We start from the raw sequence: 23,728 nt of genomic DNA, 5'->3' as shown, positions 1-23,728 counted from the left end.
AAAGTCATACAGGTTTTAAAAAAATGTTTGTTTGTTTTTTTAATAATGACAGCATTTTTACTTTTTGGAATAATATGAAATAATGTTGTGCGCAAGAATGTTTATATCCAAGATTTAAAATTTGCAGGTCAATTAAGTTTTAACTGCGTTGAATAATAAACATTACTGCCTGTTATTGGTGGATTTATACATGTTGTATAAGTATTTGTAATAGGGGAAATAGTAAAAAACTCCGGTCATCGTGTACACACAAGATTCATCACGCGCGCTATTACTGTAAAACTCTAGTTACAGAACAACAACAAACATTGCTCGCACCCAAACTTTAGATTTATAAAGAAATGCAGCATACCTCTGTGTGAAGATTAACTATAATCCTGGTCTCTAGTCCTGTTTTCCCGCCTGCATAATTCCAGCGTGAATAAAAATGAAAGTGCTGTAAACTCCAGAAATTGTGCCTTGTATAACTCTCGTCGCAAAATGCGTTTTGCGGTCTTGCAGTCGCGTGTGTGTTTAGATCGTGACTTTAGCAGTTCAATAAGTGAAGTGTTTGGCAGGGAGGGCAAAGTGCTCCCAAGTTCAAGTGACGTCATGTGCTCAAGGATTGAGCTAGTGTGAGTGGCTGCTTCAGCTCAGAATCTCTGTTAAACCAGTGAAGAGAGGAAATACTTAAGAGAAAATCGTAAGAAACTACATTAGTTGTAATTTAGCCTAGTCATTTTTCTTAATTTAATTTGTGTGTAGTATTCTGCGCATAAATATAGAGACTACTGTAACGTCGTGAATAACACTGAATTCTTAGCGCCATCATGTGGAGCTAATGGCAATGTGTTCAAAAACTTTTAAAACATTTATTTATTGCATTTGATTTTTTGGTAACTTCAATGTCTTTTTGCTGAATATTTTTTATTTTTTATTTTTTAAATGGGTAATTATGGAGCAGGTCAAGTTGGCCTCTCCTCATGTAGGCTGAAAAAAATTCACTGTATGGATGTACAGGGCCTCACAGGGCCATAGTGAATAAAGGTTGTGGATCTTCAGTGTGATGGAACCACCAAGCTGCACTGTAGATGATGTAGATGAACATGCTGCAAAACCTTATTAGTGTATCAAGGTTGTTGTTAGTAGCAGTTGTAATGACCAACATCAAAACCTAGAATCTGATGTGGGAAGTTACAGTAGCAAGTGAAGAGAGAAGGTGGCGTGATGTTTGCTTTTTTTTTTAATTGATTAAAGATCAGATGCATAGCTCTGATTCATCACTGCAGAGGTACTGTGCTAGTTTAAAGGCCAGCTAACGGAGTAGTGCAGTAGTCTAGTCATGTACATACACCTTGAAGAATCTGCAAAATGTTAACTATTTTACTTAAATATTTCACATAAAAGACGTTTAAATATAGTCCACAAGATAAAATAATAGTAGAATTTATAAAAATTACCCTGCTTAATACTTTGTTGTTACCCGAATGATCCACAGCTGTGTTTTTGCTGTTGTTGTTGTTGTTTGTTTGTTTGTTTGTTTGTTTGTTTGTTTGTTTGTTTGTTTGTTTGTTTGTTTGTTTGTTTGTTTTGTTTTGTGATAGTTGTTCATGAGTCCTTTGTTTGTCCTGGGCAGTTAAACTGCCCACTGTTCTTCAGAAAAAATCTCAGGTCCCACAAATTCTATAGTTTTTCAGCATTTTTGTGTATTTGAACCCTTTCCAGCAATGACTGTATGATTTTGAGACAATCTTTTCACAATGACTGAGGGACTAATTTAAACATGCAAGTATCTTCTGTAGCGTCTGAAGGGCAGTACTAAATAAAACAAAACAAAAAAATAAAGATATTTAGGCAAAATAAATATAATATGTAATAGTTGCATATGAGTCCCACAGATGTCTGAAAACCCAAAGAATTTGTGGGACCTAATGGATTTTTCTGAAGAACAGCGGGCAGTTTAACTGTTCAGGACAAACAATTGATTCATGAACAACTATCACAAAAAAAAAAAAAAAAAAAAGCTGTAGATCATTCAGTTAACAACACATTATTAAGAATCAAGTGTAGTGTGAAGGGTCAGCAAAAGTGGGACATCAGCTAAAGGGCCACTTTTTGAGGTTTGTGGGCATTTTGTTTACCCACAGCTCTTGCCACAGCATTTGAGTCAGGATGAGGTCTGGACTTCGACTGGGCTATTGCAACAGCTTGATTCTTTTCTTTTTCGGCTGTTTTGTTGTAGATTTGCTGGTGTGCTTGGGATCATTGTCCTGTTGCATGATCCAATGTTGGCCAAGCTTTAGCTGTCGGATGGACGTCCTCACATTTGACTCTTGAATATTTTGGTATACAGAGGAGTTCATGATAGATTTAATTACTGTGAGGTGCTTAGGTCATGTGGCTAAAAAACAATCATCAGCCCTTCACCAGCATGTGTGATTTTGGTATGAGGTTTTTGTGCTCATATGCTCTTTAGCTCATGAGTGTTAACTCATGAAAAAAGAAAATAATTAATTGTTTCAGTAAAGTGCTGTCCCAGTTAGTCGAACATAGAAATATGTTAGAGGGCCAAATTATTATATTTGTTTTATAATAAATACAAAGAAAACAAGTAGATACATTAGAAAAAGAATAAAGGACACTAGTGTTTGAGGGTCTTTTTTTTATTATTTATGGGAACCCAGTTGTACAGTGATATTATGATCGACTGATGGGTGAAATTTCTCTGTGATGTCTAGGTCAATATGCAGATAGGAGGCTCTGGTGTTCACAGTGTTAGGGTTTCAGGTTTTACCACTAGATGGCACAGGTGGCATAATATTTGCCTTGTTTGGACAAAACAAGGCCATTATTACTGAATATGGTGTGTTATGTTGGTTTTGGAATAAAAGGTTGAATTACCATATTAAATTCATGTTGTCACATGACTGTTCTTGCCACATTTACCACTGTGGTGCGCTTAAACAGTGATGTACATGAAGAGAGTAATGCATGGCATTAAACATTGAAGTAAAAATATAAACAAATTCTTCGCCAATTATATGAAACAAAGAGAAAATGTGTGTAATTGGGTGTGTAGATTTATATCAAAGAAAAATGTAAAAAAAAAAAAACAAAGAATCCGCACAACAAAATGAGATGCAAAGTTCAAGGTCCTTTGAACAAGAAAATATTTCTGAAGATTTACATAGAGGTGACAACAGTTTTAACTTAAAAGGTCCAGCGGCTTTCACATTGAGGTTGTATTTGATTGTTATCAGAATACCTACGAGATGGATGAATTCGGTCTGCAAACAAAAGAAATATCATGTGAAAAATTTAACTAAATTTTTCACATGATATTTCTTTTGTTTGCAGACCGAATTCATCCATTCGTAAGTTTTGCAATTAAAAAATTCGGTGTTGTTTTTTAATTGCAAAACTTACGAATGTGTTGACTCTTTTTTTAAATTGCCGCAGGAATAATAATGTCTACAAGGGAAAAAGCTTTCTGGCCTGTATGTTTAAAACAACAACCAATATTCTTAAAAAAAAAAAAAACAGTGGGAGATACAAGAAACTTTGAGAATTTGTTTAAAGCACAAAGTTTACCAAAAAGTGTCAAGGGAAAAACCTTTCGGGCCTTCCATGGACTTGAATCGTCCATTCATAGTGGTATCAGTCTGTACTAACGATCTCCTTCTTTGTTTGTTACCTTAAACATTGAATGCCATTACCAGAGACATTCAGGTTTTGATTTTATTTATATATTATATTATATTATATTATATTATATTATATTATATTATATTATATTATATTATATTATATTATATATTATTTATTTATTTATTTATTTATTTATTTATTTATTTATTTATCGTGGTAGCTCAAACAGTGGTATGTAGATGGAGAGAGTCATGTATAGAATCAGAAATACAATGATTTATTAGACAAAAGTTTCATGAGATTCTGAGACATGTCAATACAAATTTGTCATGTTTTTGTACTGTATATAACATCCAGATTATGGATTTAATTTGGCTTAACAAACTTGTAGTAATGTATTTGTGTATTTTATAGACATTTTCCTTCCTACATACAAAGACCAATACTTCCTACATCATAGTTACACACACTGTGTTACACACAGAAGTAGTAGATTGATCCAGTATGAATAAATGAAAGCATATGTAGATAGAAAGACTCTTGTGCAGAAATAAGCAAGAACTGATAACAGTGATTTCTCTGGGGGAAAAACATAAACTGCACACAATGTTAATGCACTTATAACGCTCCCACTAAGTTAAACCAAATAAAACAGTTATTAGCTGTGACTTGACTACAATAACTGTATATAAATTTATATTTGTATAAACATTGCATAAAGAAATTTAAATTGTTTCTTTTTCTTTCCTCAAAGTTTTTCCTGCTGCACTGTATGCATACATTGTGAATAATGAAATTAAGTATTTGGTTTTAAAAATTGAAAAATACTGTATGTTGTATACTGAATGTTTTTGAATGCTTTGATCTTTTAAAAAAAGCTTGCAGAAAGTATAGCTTTGTGAGAGTCATCCCCAAACTTAAAACATCTTCATTTTTAATATATTTCTTTCTATTATTACATAGGAAAAAATTATATTTGAGCTGTTAAAGTGTATGACTTAAAGCAAATTCTGACTTTTTGACAATATATTTTCATGTGTATTTCAAAAGACACAATTGGGCTTGTGGATGTGCTGGTTAAGGGGTTAAATTACATGAAAAAAAGTAACGTAAACTTACTTCTTCCCCACAAAAACATTTGTGTGACAAAAAACAGCACTCAGATTTATTAAGATTAATACAACAACAGATTTATTCAAATGTCAAGGTTCTCGAACTACTGAAGCCACAGACATAATTTGATAGAATAATCTTAAAAGCCTTCTGAAAGCGAGGATAGAAAAAACCATAGATCAAAGGGTTACAAGTGGAGTTAAAATATCCAAACCACACCAAAGCATCAAAAACATCAACTGGAGTCAAAAAATTGAGAAAGGGGTCAAGAGCAGTGGCAACGAAAAAAGGCAGCCAGCACAGCAAAAAAGCACCAACAACAATAGCCACTATTTTGGCTGCTTTTCTTTCTCTCTGTGAAGATGTTTGGCTCTTTATTTCCCCTAAAGGCACCCTTTCTGACATAACTTTTGCATGTTTCCTAGCTACGTGAAAAATCTTTATATACAGTGAACTCATGATAGTCCCAGGCAGGAAAAATGTAAGACCCGAACATATCAGAGCCCACTGTCTGTTAAATACCAGAACACAACTCCCCAAACAAGAAATCTGTAACATAAGAACCTCTAGACCTACAGAATTTATCCCTGAAAACACAATAGAAAAACTATACACAAATGAAAACAGCCATGCAAAGGTAATAAATACAGTCACACTGTTGTTTGTGACCCTTATTTTGTACATTAAAGGGTCGCAGATGGCCAAGTACCTGTCGATAGATATTAAACTAAGATGCATTTTAGAAGAGATACATAAAGACATATCTAAACTAGAATGTACTTTACAAATAACATCTCCAAAATACCAGCACCCTTCAACAGATCGCACCATGCTGTAGGGCATGACCAAAGTGCCTAGGAGACAGTCACAGGCAGCCAGAGATTGAACGATCAGATGAGTTGGAGACTGCAGCTGTTTAAAGTGGGAGATGGAGATGACGACTAGCAGGTTCCCAAAAACTGTAAGACAAATAATGAGCAGCATTAAAACATACATGGCTACTTTAACTACAGTGAGGCGATATGCTCTGGGACAGGAGTCTGGCCGAAATGGATAACAGAGAAACATATTTTCTGCATATGTGTCAGTCTTGTTTGATGTCATTGTGTCCTATGGAGATACAAATATAGCTTAATTTGTAGTTGCCAGTCAGTCAGTTATCATTCCAAGTACAAACACAACAATTTCATAAGTTCAGTAAAGATTAAAATGAAAAGAAAAAATAACAAATAAGTATTATATGTACATGCTCATGAGTTTGTATGCTAAATAATTAAATGTGAATGAAATTCAACTGGACTCGACAGCTTGATCTTGTGTATATATACTCTCAGATTTCTGGTATACCCCCTACATGTGTATGTGTTACCCATGGTTACAAAAACATACTGAACCCAGGAGATTAGGGGATTTTGGTTGAGTTCTGCATTACTAATAAAGCATATAAAATAAGTATAATAGCAGCAACATTGTTTTCTCTTAAACACATGCATTTGACTATATTAGTGAGAACATCTCAGTGACTTTGAAGGGACATGTTTGTTTCTAGTAGTTTAGGGTACTGAACTCGAGACTACCTGAAAAAGGTGGCCTGAGTTCAGTTATAATAGAAATGTGGTGCAGAATGTGAAAGCAACTCTGATTCGGATTGTGCTTAAAGTAAAGTAACATACTTATGCGTTTTGGCTGATGATGCCAATTTGTTCAAGAAAACACATGTACTGTAAGGAATGACAGTGGTTATAATTTACTTTTATTATGAGCAAGAGTGAGCATGCAGTGTAATTGCATAGTGAGTGCAATCAGAGCAGCAAATAAATGGCTCGTAATCTATGGAAGAAAATGAATGCCATGTGTATTTGAAACCAAAAAGCATGTAAAATAGCACTAACTGAAAAAATAATGTATTTCATTAACAGTGCTTGCATTTTAATGTCTTGTATTTCCAGGGCTTGTTAGGTACTGAAATTGAACAGTTGTTTATTAAAGCTGTGAATATTTCGAAATCAAAATATTTCACACACATTTTCATAATTAAAAATTCAATAATTCATATTCACCTTCCAGAATTCACTTCCAAAATATTCAACCTGTTTAAAAATACGATGTGTAATATTTGACAGGCAAATTTCAGTCCATTTTATTTCCAAATTCGCTTCCACAAATTCAGTGGTTAAAATTCGGCATTTTACATTCAGGAACTGCATGAATAGCAGTAGAGCACCGATGGACAATCTCCATCTGCTGTCAGTCACTCACCAGCAGGTGTTGCATGTGGCTGTTAATGAAGGCCAAGCAACCAGTAGCGCAAGTTATTCATTCACAAAAACTGATGTGCTGAAATGAAGCAAGCTAGCAGACGTTATGATTATCAGGGCCAGTGTAAACACGCGTTTAACGTTTTACGCTTAATTCAGCATCTTCACTGTTTCCCAGTGTAGTCTACATGTAAGCAGCTTTCTCAACCGCAAAGAAGATTATAATGCTATTTTACCCAACACTGAAGTAACTACAGAACTAACGGTCAGGAAGACATATATCGCTTTCGGTTTCTTAGTTTCCTTAACTTTGTATCATGGCTCGTGTGAAGCTGTGCTGTAATGCTGGCGTTACCTTCATACGTCACACTCCGGCGCCTGACTAAACTAATACAGTGATTTAAGACTGCACATCTCAGAAAACACTTTATTGATGATTATGACCACTATATACTATACCGTCGATCTTTTCTCCCCACAGCTATAAGACTTTACAACATCTCACTGCAGTGAGACAGTTTTTGCTGTTGTGCAGTATTTAGACCATGTGCAATATTTCAGATTATGTGCAATATAGTTTTAGAAAGAGTTTTATATTGTGTGACGAGCTTCCAAGGAGAAATCAGCGTCGCCCTGGCAACAAACAGCACACACCTGCACGTCATCACTGCGGGCTGATCGGTCCCAGCTGCACCACATCAGCCACAGCCCTTTTAAGCAGCACATGCTGAGACAAACAGACAGACTCTGGTCTCTAGCCAAATGCTACGCTGGTCTATTTTCTCTCTCTTCTTCTCCCCCAGAAAGCAGCGACTGACCAATCAACCCACGATTGGACTTCCACTTTCACCAGGATTGAACACCGAGCACTTGAAGCACCAGCCACCCCAAGCACCACTCACCAGCTCACCGTCTTTCACTGTGTTTTTTTCATTGTAAATAAATCCACCCTCCGGGGCCTTGTTTTCACTAAGCCTGCCTTGTTGAGTGATTCTCACCCCGTGACAGTGGTGAAGAATGCGGGCAGATCTGTGAAGAATCACCGGCAAGTTCACCGCCCAGCCCCTAATTTTTCTCTTTTGTTTGTGCACCCCAGGATCTGGAAAGTGGCGCGCTCGTCCCCGCCATGGACGACGTGCTGCAGTGCCTCGCTGAAGTGAGCATCCGCCAGCAGCAGATAGTGGAACACCTAGCCACTCGCATGGGCCGGACGGAGGAAGAAATCACCGCCATCCGTGTCTCCGCCGCCCAGCGCGTTCCGCTACCTGACGCCCTCGCCCAAGCCACTCGTCTGCTGCCTAAAATGACCACGGAGGATGACGTGGAAGCCTTCCTTCAGGCCTTTGAGAACACCGTACGACGCGAAGCCTGGCCTGAAGATGAATGGGCACGCGCGATGGCACCCCTCCTCACTGGTGAAGCCCAACGGGCTTATTTCTCACTTCCCCTGGCCGTTGCTGAAGACTACACCGAAGCCAAGCGGGAGATCTTGGCGAGGCTCGGCCTCTCACCCATCTGCGCTGCTCAGCAGTTCCACGAGTGGGAATTTAAGCCCCGGGTGCCAGCCCGTGCCCAGGCTGCTGAGCTCAGCCGCATCGCACAACACTGGCTGTTGGAAGGAAACCCCACCGCAGCTCAGGTGGCGGAACGAGTGGTGGTCGATCGCCTCCTCCGCGCTCTCCCCAGCGGCCATCGGCAAGCCGTCGGCATGAGGAACCCCACCACCACCCTGGAACTCGTGGAGGCGATCGAGCTGGCGTATGCTGTCCATCACCGCGAGGCAGGGGACCGAGTGTCGCCGTTCCCCCGGAGGGTGGTCCAGGAGCGATGCCCGCTCGAAGGCACCCCGTGACCAGTCAGTAGGCAGATGGTTCCCCCACCGCGAGATGAGCCCATGCCCAGCTCTGAACCACCGTCACCCCCGCGAGCGTGGCTGGCAGGCTGTATTGTCCATCAGCACGTACCATCGGGAGCCCCCGAAGCAGATGTGACGGTGGAGGGGAAACGTTTCCGGGCCTTACTGGACTCAGGCAGTGTGGTCACCCTCATCCAGTCGTGGCTGTGCGAACCCCGAAGTGGCCAGAAAACTTACCTGCCAATTACCTGCGTGCATGGAGACACTCATCAAGTACCGGCCCGAAAAGTCACCATCTCAACTCCCCAAGGCACCTGGCCGGTGGGGGCTGGCCTATTGAAGGACCTGCCGGTGGCCGTACAGCTTGGAAGAGATTGGCCCAGCTTCGATCGACTGCTCACTGCCACTACTCAGCCTGTCAGCCCCAAGGGGAACCGTCGAAGACGGAGGCGGCCTCGTCCGACAGTGGGAGAGATGGTGAGTCCCCCTCCCAAAATACTAATCTATTCTATGATGTGTATCAACAGGCTACTGGAGGGGGCTCTTTCGCCTAGGAACAGCGGGAGGATGACCGACTCAAGCACTGTTGGGCTCAGGTGCGAGTCATTGACGGGAAAGACGTCCTCCCACTGCCCCATCCTCTCCTGCATTTTGTCTTTGAAAATGGCCTGCTGTACTGTGACGCTCAGCGGAGGGGGGAGGAGAAGAAATTTTGGGTGTACCACGGAGCAAGACCGAAACCATCCTGGAGCTGGTGCATTCCCATCCAATGGCAGGTCACCTCGGGGCAGCCAACACCACGCAACGCATCCGCGACCGCTTTCATTGGCCGGGCCTGGAGGCTGAAGTCAAGCAGTTTTGCCAAGCCTTCCACTTGCAGTACCGGACCCTTCCCTTCGGCTTGCACGGGGCCCCTGCAACGTTCCAGCGTATGATGGACATCATCCTGCGGCCCCACCAGGCGTACACGGCCGCCTACCTGGACGACGTGGTGGTCCATTCCAAGGCATGGGAGGAACATCTGGATCGTCTGTGGAGGGTGCTCTCAGAGCTCCGGCGCACTGGACTCACCGCCAACCCCCGCAAGTGCCACCTAGCCCTCTCAGAGGCCAAGTACCTGGGTTTCCAAGTCGGCCGAGGTCTCATACGACCACAAGAGAAGAAAGTCGATCTCCTAGGCCGCAAGTTCACCCTGGTCACCGACCACGCGCCCCTTTCAGTGGATGGCCCGCGCCAAGGACACCAACGCCAGGGTGACTCGCTGGTTCCTAGCGCTCCAGGACTTCCACTTTGAGGTGCGACATCGAGCCGGGGCTGCCAACGCAAACGCCGATGGCCTCTCACAGATCTGGACAGCTTACACAGGTCTGTCAGGGGTCATTCCCCACCCTCCGCTTACTTCACCCCTACTGTCTCCGTTTATTCACAGGACCAGGACAACGCTTGGGGGGGGGGGGGGTGAGTGTGACGAGCTTCCAAGGAGGAATCAGCGTTGCCCTGGCAACAAACACCTGCACGTCATCACCGCGGGCTGATCGGTCCCAGCTGCACCACATCAGCCACAGCCCTTTTAAGCAGCACATGCTGAGACAAACAGGCATACTCTGGTCTCTAGCCAAATGCTACGCTGGTCTAACTTCTCTCTCTTGTTCTCCCCCAGAAAGCAGCGACTGACCGATCAGCCCACTTTATTTTTGGAGCACGGTTGAACTTCCACTTTCACCAGGATTGAACACCGAGCACTTGAAGCACCAGCCACCCCAAGCACCACTCACCGGCTCACACCATCTTTCACTGTTTTTTTTTCATTGTAAATCCACCCTCGGGGGCCTTGTTTTCACTAAGCCTGCCTTGTTGAGTGATTCTCACCCCGTGACAATTGTTACTTTTTTTTTTTTTTTGCTGATCCTATGGATCCTGTTAAATTGTTTCACCAATGCTGCTGTTTCAAAGGAATTTCCCCAGTTTGGGATTAATAAAGTAAATCCAATCCAATATACAGGCCAGCAAATGAGGTCAGAAGAACGCAATAAGCTGCATTTTCTTTACAATTGCTTTCATTTACCACTGATTTATAGTGTCGAAAGTCCTATTGACAGTCGAGAGTGGAGAAGAGATGCTACAATACTTTTCGTTTTGTAAGTTTCGTAAGCTAAAGATCCCTCCACCCCAACAAGAGCAAATTGACTTGATACGGAAGCATGTACTTGAGAAATATGAGTCGCTCTTTATGGCACACCAATACCGTCAGTCATGGACGTTCTTTTGTGGGCTCACAAGCTTCATGCAGTACTTGCTCCAAGTGTTGGGCGTTCGCCTCAGTTACAGGCTAGCAGTGCGCCCTTGAGAAATGTTCAGTGTTGTAGTGCCTGGAGCCCATCAGACATGAAATAACTAGTTATATTCCTTAAATGACTACTCCCCCATGATTAACACCTATGTGCTATGAGCCAGACCTCTGGTCACTATCCAACTCATCCCCCACCATCAAGATAAGACTCTTACAGAAATGCAGATACACTTTCCTTATTCAGACATACAGTTATATAGAAATGTACACATATCAATGTGTTACCTTTTTTTATATTGTTGTTTCTGTTATGTATGTCGGCCTCAAACATTAATCCGTAATAGGTAAATTATTGCGCATGCTAAGACTCTCACATTTAGAATCACTCAGTCAAACGAGAAGATACATAGATCATGTTTGGTGTCTATGAGCAGCATTTATTATTCCCTAAATGTTAATGTTTGTGGCATCTTGATAACTCCTTGCTTTATAGGTATTATTGAACTTTTGAAAGTTTTGTGGCCAAACAACCAATCAGCTTCCACATGCGAAACACCATTTTGAGAGACAAAGACTTTCAATCTTCCCTCCAAAACTCAGATCAACCGGATTGGACAAGGTCCAACTGTGGGCGTGAACGACCTACAGGTTTATAAACCTTCCCTCATATCTCTCTCTTCTCTTGCCTTCTGGACACAAAGACACGTCACCCGCACCTCCCCCCAGATCCATGGGGGGGGGGGGGCTCACCTAGCATTGGAGATGATGAGGCCTGCAATACTCTCAAGGAACTGGAAAGGACTTTCTGAACTGAACACATACGGAACCAATGCACAACAACAACAAGCTTGCAAGTATCCGTCCTTTCTACAAACGTAGATAGCTGCGTTTAAGGCGTTTTATAAAAGAAACGATTTCAGGATGTTCAGAACCGTTTCATTCCTGTCCCTTTGCAAACTCACTTTCTGTCTCTCTCTCTCTTACTCTCTCTCTCTCTCTCTCTCTTACTCTCTCTCTCTCACGCGTTCTCTGTCTATTTGTGTTTTATGTACGTTTGTCTATGTGCGATCGTTTGTAAGTAGAATAGTTTAATAAACAGCCATATATTCATAATGATTCTCTGTGCTGAATGCTTACATTACAAAAGTCACTTAAACTGTGTCGATCTCATATTGCTACCTTAACCATCCTATTAAGTTAAAGTTTGCAAACACATGTACCTGTGTTCAGTAAAACGGACACAAGAAATATACACCCGCGATAACGCGTTGCCATGGTAACTGCGCTTAGATGCGCGTTTAAATCCACACAAGGTGGAATCTGAAATCCCGCATAAAAGGTATTTCCTTCTATTAAAAGATAGAAGTCTGTCTAAAACCTCTTCCAATACCTATGCCTGATTTCATATTTTTTCTTTTTGTTTTCTTTGAGCAACAACGCTTATGGATAGTCCCAGTCAGTCTCTCCCTTCTCTTTTCCTTTTTGATTTTACATTATTAATTATTGTTATTTAAACCATAATGATAATTAACATAATGTATGTTTTCTTTTTTTTGTGTGTGTGATTTAATTTTAATTATTTCACCGCCTTAGATTCAACTCTCCCTTTAGCAATTATAATTGTATTTGCTCATTTTAAATTTTTGATTAAACAGTCTTGATTTAAATTTAAACTTTGACCAAATCGATCAAGTTGCACTCTCAGTACCCCGGGTAATTCGGCCCATCCCAGGGGGGCCTTTCTCTCTTTTGCTCTCTCACCTCTGCCATTTCCCAGGTGTGACGACTCCATAGCACCCCCACCCGGTGGGCCCCGTCACTGACCCCAGGGCTGGCAGTCAGCTCACTTTCTCTCTTTTGCTTTAACCCTTTATATCTCTTTTTCTGATGGATTTTGTTTTTGTTTTTCTCCCTATTAGAGACTGAACCTGTCTGAACATCAGTGAAATCTTTTGGTAACTACACCGATGAACTGAATAGCTCCAAAGTTAATCGCTCATCATTAAGTTTACTCATAGTTTCCTGTGTTTACCCACACAAACTATCTGACCCCTTCTTTACAGCTAGGATAATAAGCGTTTAGTTTGCGTCACCATCTGATGACATCAGTTAAGTGCGCAACACATAGCTACATTTTAGCTCATTAGTTCTGTACGGACTTGCATTGGCTCGTTGTGCTTTGTCTCTCCCTCTCTATTTGTGTCAACATGTCACCATCCAGTCCCGCCATCCAGTCCAGACAAGGCAAAGATGCCATCCTGCCCTGGGTCTAGTGACTACAGCCCCTGAGCGGAGAACAGCCGGACGACCACGCACACAGGCGAATGGATCACGATCCAGTCAAGAGCTACGGCTGAAGAGAACCAATCAATTCATCTACAGCCCGGACCATCAGTGACCACGCCCTCAACAAGATCGTCTGACTAAAGCCGCAGCGGAGAAAGCTTCACCCACGACGGAACCAGGACAGCGCGCAGAACCGCCTAGACCATCTGGATGTTCAGAGATAGCGGATGAAGAGGACAAGGACCTACACGAGGAGAGAGGAGAAAAGCTTCAAGACACGCCTGCAACACCCCCACAGACTGAGCGCAGAGAGCAGTACAGGAGAACACTCCTAAACAGCGGAAGCTCTCTTTACAATGGACCCAGGCAGACAGCAGCACTCATGCCACGGCCAAAGCCTCTTAAGGCCTCCTGCAAGCAGCCTACGCCGAAGTTCAAGTAACGACTCCGCAAAGAAACACAAAGTGAGCTGAACCCAGCACACCTTAAAGAACTCAAATGCTTGCAGATAACAATATGAACAAACAGGAGAGCTCAACACAAAATCTCTCCCGGGCCTAACAGCCCACCGTTCACACCTCACACGCCAGCAAGCTGGCCGGGAATCTGACAGCTGTCACCACAAAACGCTGTCTTCCTGAACTCTGCAGTAGGCTACAACACACGCCTGTCTGCAAAACATTGACTTTTAAGCAAGAACATTGCCCAGTGTGACCACGAGACAGATCTGCTTAGCTCCACCTCCAGCTAACAGGACCCCAGCCATTTGTACCAGCAGTCAAAACTGTCAAAACCGAATATAGCAGCTAAGAACACGACTGCTACGACCAGCATCTGAGCCTACGTGAGACAACGTGACAGGCACCAAGGGAAGATGGCATCAACGCCAGAAAATCTTTCCCCTCAGATATCCACATCACACTGTGAGTCACCACCCAAATGCTACAGCCTTCTTCCGTACAGCGATCGCTCGATTCAGCGGACTCTACAGACCGCCGGAAAACAGCCAAGCACCATAAGGCAATAAAGATTAGCAAAGTGATTGTCCAGCTGCCCCATGCCAAGGGGGGACGTCTGACTGACCAAGGTGAACAAACATACAGTGGTGTATGGGAGCTGAACACGCAGCGACATCACTGTGTGGGAGTGATCTGAGATCAGTGCAGGCCAACATTGAGGACACCTGTGCTCTGAACTTAACCTGGAATAGACAATGCAAAACCTGCTACTTCCTGTTTCTCACAGCCCTACGATACTCCCTCAACTGCGAGAAAGCCTTGCTAGATAAGATTACTCCCAGATGTTTACACTCTGGCGAACAAACTACCTGCATTCACCAAAAGGGGTCACTGTTCGGCTCAAAACACAGTGTGGCTAAAACCCTAACGCTGCACACACATTCAATGGAATACGTGAAGCAGTGCCCACTCTAGAAGCCACACCCCCTTTCTGAAAAGTAATCTTTTGCAGTGTACATACCATTCAGGTATTTCAAAGACTTTAAACAATTTCGTCATGAAGAGCCTAAGGGAAAATGGCCACTCAGAAGTGGTGCCAAAGCTGCTCTCCACATATGACGATGATGCAGAACTAATGTCATGTACATGGCCCCACGCACAGAACGACATGACATCACACCAAGCCTACCTGCATCCAGGGCTACACAGAAACCACCTACAACTGTGAAAAGAACTGCCCACTCAGGTAAACAAGCGCTCAAGACAGTGTCACAAACACCAAAATGACACCTGCGCTACACCAAATCCCTGAGTTGCACACACTGAAGGGAGTATCATCTGCCATCCACTACCTCCACCCTGGTCCACACTGACAGCGCGGCCAGAAGGGGGGTGGATTACACCTGCAGCGGCTCTCAGCAGAGCCCAGCACCCAGATGACAACAGCTGCGCTGCACAAGCCATCCAGCGATATGCCAAGCACACCAGAAGACAAAGGGAATCACAGAGACCTGCCACCACTGTGTGATGTTTATAACTGTCAATGCCTGCAGACCAAGGATCCCACGCACACAAACCCATGTGCTCATAGACCCAAGAGCGAGGCAAGACACGCCCAGAGCAGGTACCTAGTGGAAAACGACAAGCCTGTCCCACTGCAACACCTTAAGCCGGGCCACCTGACATCACAGCACGAGTGACGGCAATCGGATCAACCCTTGTGTCACAGCAAGTCGCAAGAACTCCCTCTGAAAATTACTAACCTGCATAGACTCAAAGTAGGCTAAGCTCAGTTTCAAACAACACCACTCAGTTTGAAACAGACGAGCATCAACAACTGTTCCAGACAAGCATTGCCATCACAATAAGAACATTACATGCTATTTGTGGAAAAACAGTGAAAGGCCCAGAAAAAACTGAGGGATTTTGTGGCCCCCTAAGGTTTTCAACAACAAAAAAACCACCCACCCAACCCAAGCATCGCTTCTAAGCCACAAGCAAACCCCTCACGCTGCTTCGCTGCCTGCATCACACCCATGCACACTGGCTCCACCTACAAAATAGCTCTGCTAAAGCAGCCTCCACTGCTCCCAAGCAATGCTGACACTTAACCTTGCACTGTCCGACCACACTAAGGCACTAAGCCGAAAACAACTCAGTGATGTCACACACATGCCGCATCTAGATGACACATCCTCACATTTGTTCCTGATAACCAAACACCGCCACAGCTCCCAGCTTTCCAGGAACAAAGGGGGGTCATTGCTGATGTATGCCCAAGATGCACCGTGCAGAATACACCAGAGTACCAAGCCACTACCAACGCAAAAGTGGCGCACTGCCAAGCATGCAGTGACAGAGGACATCAGAATATGCTAAGTTTGATGCCAGCTCGAAACCAGCAGATTTCAAACGACACAGCCCCTCTACGATGCAAAGCAGTCAGTCGACGAGAAACATCTGTGAACGTTTACCACCAGATGGCACCAGAAACGACACCCGTGTCAACTAAGAGACCACCCGTGTCACCACCTACATTGCTCACCAGTACTTCAGTGAAACATGCCTGAGTGCAACACCTGCATCCAAAGAGCGCAGGAAGCCAAAAGCATGCCGCAGCCAGCGAGATTCACAATAGGAACTGTGAACCAGCGTGTCTCGGACATCCAGCCCTGCCACTCACCAGGACCAACTGGAGACTCAGCAGAGTACAGAGAACGGCATCCTTCAGCCTAAAGCAGCCAACGGCCTGCAATGACAGAGAAAGGAACAGCAGGACTGCGACAAATGGACAACTCACATCCAGCCTGGACAACCAGGAGCTGAGCAGCATCATCTTCTCCTTGGCCCACACCCTCAAGGGCCTCAGACAGGAGGTAAATTAACTGAACCTGCAAGTCTCCGAGTACCAAAATTAACCGACACCCACAAGGACAGCTGGACACGCCTGCTTTTCCAGAACAGAGTTTCTGATGCTAACAAAGAGCTCCTTGAATGAAACTCCACTGAGAAGTACTGAAAGATAAACTTCTGACTCCTTGCCCAACACAACACCGCATTAGACTTCCTAAAAGGAAAAAGCATCCCATAAGACCAGCCGACACCTCAGGAGCAGCCAGACAATGTGGAATGGAGCAACGGGCCCACAGGCCCCACAGCAAAACCCCTACCAACACCACTCAGACCCGCTCAAGTCAGTGTCGACACCCCCAACATCAGACGCCTGATGACATTTGAGCAAAACAGCGGGATAACAGACACCTGCTGCCCTCCTGCACCCTAACCGGGTCCGTCGGAAACTTTCTTTACACTACAAAATCTTTACGACAATTCTCTGCGAACCCTGGAACTACCTGCCCTCTCACGAGTGAGAGTCCAACCAGCGATTCCAGACTGCAGGGACCACAGATACTAGATAACAACCACCTGACACAGACCAACCTGGGTCAGGATGACAAGTGACAGTGCCTCGACACCTGTTGCACAAAGCTCGAGGACCCATACCTTGCCACTGTCTACATTATCACACCTGATAACGTCGACCACGGCACCACAGCCACTCCTTGAAGCACCAACCTCCAGAGAGCCACCTCTCTCTTCCAGCCATGAGTGCCGGGTGCATGCCTGATTGTTCCGCACCTTTGACGTCGCTCGCTGTTGTCTGTTGGACGGACAACAACGTTCGAAAGAGGGGATATGTAGTGCCTGGAGCCCATCAGACATGAAATAACTAGTTATATTCCTTAAATGACTACTCCCCCATGATTAACACCTATGTGCTATGAGCCAGACCTCTGGTCACTATCCAACTCATCCCCCACCATCAAGATAAGACTCTTACAGAAATGCAGATACACTTTCCTTATTCAGACATACAGTTATATAGAAATGTACACATATCAATGTGTTACCTTTTCTTATATTGTTGTTTCTGTTATGTATGTCGGCCTCAAACATTAATCCGTAATAGGTAAATTATTGCGCATGCTAAGACTCTCACATTTAGAATCACTCAGTCAAACGAGAAGATACATAGATCATGTTTGGTGTCTATGAGCAGCATTTATTATTCCCTAAATGTTAATGTTTGTGGCATCTTGATAACTCCTTGCTTTATAGGTATTATTGAACTTTTGAAAGTTTTGTGGCCAAACAACCAATCAGCTTCCACATGCGAAACACCATTTTGAGAGACAAAGACTTTCAATCTTCCCTCCAAAACTCAGATCAACCGGATTGGACAAGGTCCAACTGTGGGCGTGAACGACCTACAGGTTTATAAACCTTCCCTCATATCTCTCTCTTCTCTTGCCTTCTGGACACAAAGACACGTCACCCGCACCTCCCCCCAGATCCGTTTCATTCCTGTCCCTTTGCAAACTCACTTTCTGTCTCTCTCTCTCTTACTCTCTCTCTCTCTCTCTCTCTCTTACTCTCTCTCTCTCACGCGTTCTCTGTCTATTTGTGTTTTATGTACGTTTGTCTATGTGCGATCGTTTGTAAGTAGAATAGTTTAATAAACAACCATATATTCACATATAATGATTCTCTGTGCTGAATGCTTACATTACAAAAGTCACTTAAACTGTGTCGCTCTCATATTGCTACCTTAAGCCCTATTCTGTTCAATTGTTTTAACTCCGTTCTGATTAGTAAAATACGTTGCCGTGACGACGGGCCAACGTCAGAGTAATGGGTATCACTGAACAATTTGCTGGACAAAGAAACCAGTCGATATCATTATTACTGTTACTGATCAGAAACTGGAAATTGCGTATATTTAATGACGATTATTATACACGATTTCCCGTGAGTTAAACTACTTTCCCTGACTGAAATGTATGTTTTAAATAACTCATTTCATCCTATTCATTGGTCATAAGACCTGGTGGAGTTTTGCAGTGTATATGTGATGAGAGAAACAGTCTCATGCATATACACACATATATTGATCATCTTAAATTCTTTGAGCAAACCAAAATTCTCTACAGTGTTTTAAATGCTCCTTGCCTGGTTTAACCACTCATACTTGCCCAAACTGTAGTCAGTTAGTGCAGCCACGTTTGCCTCCAAAGGAGCCTCCGAACATGCCAGTTGACAGTCTTAATATGGAACCTGAAGGATGGATGGCTCTGACCGGGCTTTTAAGGATGCTTTAACCAGAAGGGAAACTTCAGGGGAGGGAGGATGTTCAGACGGGGCAATCCTCCCTCCAGAATATAATTGTGCCTTTTTTTTCTTGATGCTTCCATAAATTATCAGCCTACTTTGTGTCATATAGAGGATGTTGTTTCCCTGTCCCAATGGAATGCTCTATTCAGGGTAAAGGTTAATCTTTATGGTAAAGCTTTTGACGCCACTCTTGATACTGGTGCTTCCCTATCAGCAGTGCAATCGGTTGTTGTCCAGACTATTCCTGGGGGGAACACATGATTAAAACTGGGGTCCGCACCTCCTATTCAACTGGCAGATGGCGCATCCTGTAGCCCAGTCATTCCCAAAGGCGGGGTCCCGACCCACAAGTGGGTCGCGGGAAATATTGTATGGGTCGCCAAGTCGAGCACTATTTTTCAGTGCGCTATATACTCTTGATTAACATTTATATGTTTAGTTCACCTATTAGCCGCACGAGGGAGCTCGTTGTTTTCTTCTTCTGCTTTCTTTTTTTTTGTTGTTGTTGTTCTTTAGCTGCGCTCTGCATCGCCTGTTTCATACTCCGTCTGCAGTGCGTATGCGTTGCGTATTTTTTTCCGCACCCATGTTAACGGATTGGAGCGTTCACACTGCACGCGGTTGCAGTCCAGCAGTGCGTCCCAGAAGCAGTGCGTTTGCAGCAGAGCAGCGATCATTTCGGCAGAGTCTATTTTTTGCTGTGCTGCAAGCGCTGCATGTGCTGAATTAAAGTGACAGCGCATTGTTCGCTGTAAAAATGAACATGGATTGACACGAAAATGTCCCATAAATGCATATAAATGAAGTCCACTTTTTCACAGTCAACACGTGGCTTTTTGGCTAGGTTTAAAATAAGGAAAGGTGCAATTTTAAAGAAAAAGGCAACATAATACGTGCACTTGTCCAGGCAGAAAAGTTCTTTAAAGCATTGTTTTTAATAAAGATTTAATGCGAAAGAAAAGCATGAGAGCCGACTGTTTCTGTCTGTGGTAAGTTTTAATTAAAATATTTTTTGATAGCCCAATTTCAATTAGAAAAGGAAGCTATAGCCTCACTATGTTGTGTTTAAATGTGTTGCAACTTGCTTGAGCAACTTAATATACAAATCTAGAAGTCAAGTGCATTGAATAATATGTTGTTTTTTATTGAGTTTAAACGTGAAAATGTCTGTTACTGTATTAGTGTACTGTGATAAAAGAGGATCACAATGCTGAAAAAGCACTTGTGGATTTGAAATCAAAATAATGGATAAATATTGTGATTGTGGTAAACAGCATTTTCTGCAAATCTGCATTTTACTTAAATAAAAAAAGTGCTTTGTCAAATATCTGTATTTCTTTTAAATAGTTAAGTGGAAGCATGACCTTAAAAATGGTCACACATATTTTGTTAATGCATAAATTCTCTTCGTGATATATGAACTATATGGGCTTAATGTTTATTGGGTCACAAGGATTTATCGACTTTAAAATGTGGGTCCCCAGAAAAAAAGTTTGGGAAACACTGCTGTAGCCCACTGGGTGTCATCTGGTTGTCTTTGAGTTTCATGGGTCATCGCTTCTATTGTTGCTTTGATGTTCTTAAAAGTTTTTTTTCTCCTATCCTTCTTGGAATAGACTTCATGTTGAGATCTTCGGTCACACTCTATGTTCCATCCAGGACAGTGGTGCTTGGAGATGAGCCAGTGCCCCTTGAAGAGTTTGAGGGTGCAGACCTAAAGGAGCCTAGTCCTGATTTGTTATGCTTGGGGGTCAGTTCTTCTAACCTGTCCATGAAAGTCGAGGAAGCATCCACGAATAACGAACAATGATACAAATTGACTGTGCTGTTAGAGACCTTCAGTAGTTTGTTTGATGGAAATTTGTGGAGCACGAAATCCACACAGGTAATGCAAGGCCAGTTCACCTTGCCCCCTATCGTACTTCTCCTGCTAAAGCAGAACTCATTGAGTCTCAAATCAAGGACATGTTAAAGGAAGGAATAATTGAACCTGCTTCTGGTCCTTGGGCTGCTCCAGTCATAATTGTCCCAAAACAATCAGGGGAACCAAGTTTCTGTGTTGATTATCGTGCGCTAAATAAGCTCACAGTCAAAGATTCCTATCCTCTCCCGAGGATCGATGAATCTCTCGACTTTCTGGCTAGAGGTGCTTTCATTTTCACTATTGACCTGGCCAGAGGCTATTAGCAGGTGGCGGTGGCAGAGAACTCAAAAACTGCTTTAATTTCCCACGGTTACCACTTACCTTTTGGATTGTGCAACGCACCTGCCATTTAGACTAAAGTTAAAACACTGTCCTTGCGGGGTCTCATTTATAAGTTGTGTGCCGCCTACTTAACCCCAAAAGGAATTTCAATTAATCTGTCATTTCTGATCATACAGATAAGAGCAGTACATCAATCAAATCTGTAAAGGGTCTACTCTTTTATTTGTATACACTCATAATAACAAAAAAAACATTGTGATTTTGCAAAATAATAAAAAGAAAAACAGTGTGCCGTCTGCTGCGTTGGTCTTTGTGATCTTCATTTAGAAACGTGTCACTAAAATTAACTGAAACTCAGTGAATACCTGACACAGAGACATGAGAGATATATCTAGAGAAAGCTTGATATGTATACAAAGTTTGTTTTTGTAACAAGCGGGACGACTGAGAGTGAGGATCCAAATGCAAGGCTTTATTATGAAGATCGTAGTCAGACAGACAGGGTCGAACACCAGCAAACAGGAACATCCAGGGCAAAACAAAAGCCTAATCCGATAAGACAGGCGAGGGTCAAAATCCAGGAGGGCAGTCCAAAGTAAACAAATGAACAAACAATGAAACAAAACAAGGAACAAGGCTAAACTAGGACTAAGACTGAAACTAGAAAACAAGACAGGAATAAACTAGGAACTGGGAACAAGGGAAAAACGCTTGGTAAAGTCGCTAGGAGCAAAACAATACTTTGCGGTGTGTGTGTGTTCTCAGCATGCTTTTATGGCTGACAAACAGGAAGTAACCAGCGAAGCAGCAGAGGGAGCAGCAACAGTCAGAGAGGGGCAAGGCTCCCTCTGCTGGCCTGGTGTGACATAGCCCCCCCCCCCCCCCAAGGAGTGGCTTCCAGACGCTCCAACAGAAACAATAGAAAAAGAGTCCAGGGGAGCAGTGGGGGGGGGGGGGGAGCAAGGGAACAAAGGGGGGCCAGGTCCAGGAGGATCTAGGAGTTGAGGCAGGGCCGGCCGATCAGGAGGAGCTGAGGACCCCCACAGCAGGAAATGTGGGAGCGAGGGTACCCACGGCGGAGCAGACGACCACCAGAGCCAGACCGTAATCCTACAGAGTGGGGCAGCCCACCAGGGTGGAGCAGAGGAAGCAGGAGCCCTCCAGGGAGGAGCAGGAGGCGCAGAAGCCCTCCAGGGAGGAGCAGAAGGCGCAGAAGCCCTCCAGGGTGGAGCAGGAGGCACAGGAGCCCTCCAGGGCGGAGCAGGAGGTGCAGAAGCCCTCCAGGGCGGAACAGGAGCTCGCGTCATAGGCTGGGACCTGGGGAGAGCAGAGACAGAGGAGGCAGACAGAGCAAGGAGAGAAGCAGAGAGTTCATGGGAGCATGCTGCCTCCATAGCCGTGAAAGGGCAGACAGGGAGCCTAGGCAGAGCTGGCAGAGCAGGGAACCTTGGCGGAGCAGGCAGGGCAGGGTGCCTTGGCGGAGCAGGTAGAGCAAGGAGCCTTGAAGGTGCAGGCAGAGCAGGGAACCTTGGCGGAGCAGGCAGAGCAGGGAACCTTGGCGGCGCTGGCAGAGCAGGGATCATTGGCGGCGCTGGCAGAGCAGGGAGCATTGGCAGTGCAGGCAGAGCAGGGAGTTCCGCTATGAACGCCACCTCCGAAAGAGGTATAGGTGCAGCGGACATGTGGACAGATGAGGCCTCTGGAGCGCAGTGTGCAGCCCACACACTCAAAATGGCGATGGCCATCGTGGGCAGTACAGTGGTTAATGGGAGGCCCATCGGGTTTGAGGGCGTGTGGCTTGGGAGCGTTGGCTCTGCGTGGCTTGGGAGCGTTGGCTCTGGACGCTCGGGTGAGACGTGACTTGGCTCTGGACGTTCGGGCGAGACGTAACTTGGCCTTAGTGCAACAGCTGTGATTTGACTTGGTTCTGAGGTAACAGCTTTGGCTTGACTTGGCTCGGAGGGAACTGCTGAGACTTGGCTTGGCATGGCTGGAACGGTTATGATTTGACTAGACATTGAAGCAGCGGCTGTTTGACTTGACTCAGGAAGAGCTGCTTCACTTGACTCAGGAAGAGCTGCTTGACCTGACTCAGGAAGTGAAGTTGCTTGACTTGATTCAGGAATTGAAGTTGCTTGACTTGATTCAGGAAGTGAAGTTGCTTGACTTGATTCAGGAAGTGAAGTTGCTTGACTTGATTCAGGAAGAGCAGCTTGACTCAACTCAGGAAGTGCTGCTTGACTTGACCCAGGGAGCTCAGCCCTTACGTGACCAGACTTAGCAGGAGTAGCAGCTGTGGCGTGCTCTGACTTGGCAGGAGTACGACCTGTACCATTACTTGACTTGGCTGAGACAGCAGCTGTAACGTGACATGACTTGGCAAGAACAGTAGCCGTAATGTGACAAGACTTGGCAGGAACGGCAGCTGTTATGTGACTTGACTCTGCGGGAACAGCAGCTGGT

General features: G+C 44.0%; 2 protein-coding genes across 2 annotated transcripts in view; both read right to left on the bottom strand.

Moving 5' to 3' along the window:
- The window catches only part of LOC141345150 (rho guanine nucleotide exchange factor 26-like), a 60,865-nt gene extending 60,339 nt beyond the window's left edge, over positions 1-526 (bottom strand). Inside the window, exon 1 of the mRNA XM_073850022.1 lies at positions 353-526. The gene's annotated coding sequence lies outside the window, so the exon portion shown is untranslated. The remainder of the gene's footprint in view (positions 1-352) is intronic.
- Positions 527-4,818: 4,292 nt separating this feature from the next.
- On the bottom strand, positions 4,819-5,844 carry LOC141345078 (trace amine-associated receptor 4-like). The gene has a single exon (XM_073849933.1). It carries the CDS (start codon positions 5,842-5,844, stop codon positions 4,819-4,821), a length of 1,026 nt encoding a protein of 341 aa, XP_073706034.1.
- Between the last annotated feature and the right edge of the window lie 17,884 nt (positions 5,845-23,728).

This window comes from Garra rufa, chromosome 11 (assembly GCF_049309525.1).
Source record: "Garra rufa chromosome 11, GarRuf1.0, whole genome shotgun sequence".
NCBI lineage: Eukaryota > Metazoa > Chordata > Actinopteri > Cypriniformes > Cyprinidae > Garra > Garra rufa.
Note: the sequence above shows the minus strand (reverse complement) of the source record. Positions and strands in the feature narration are given on the sequence as shown.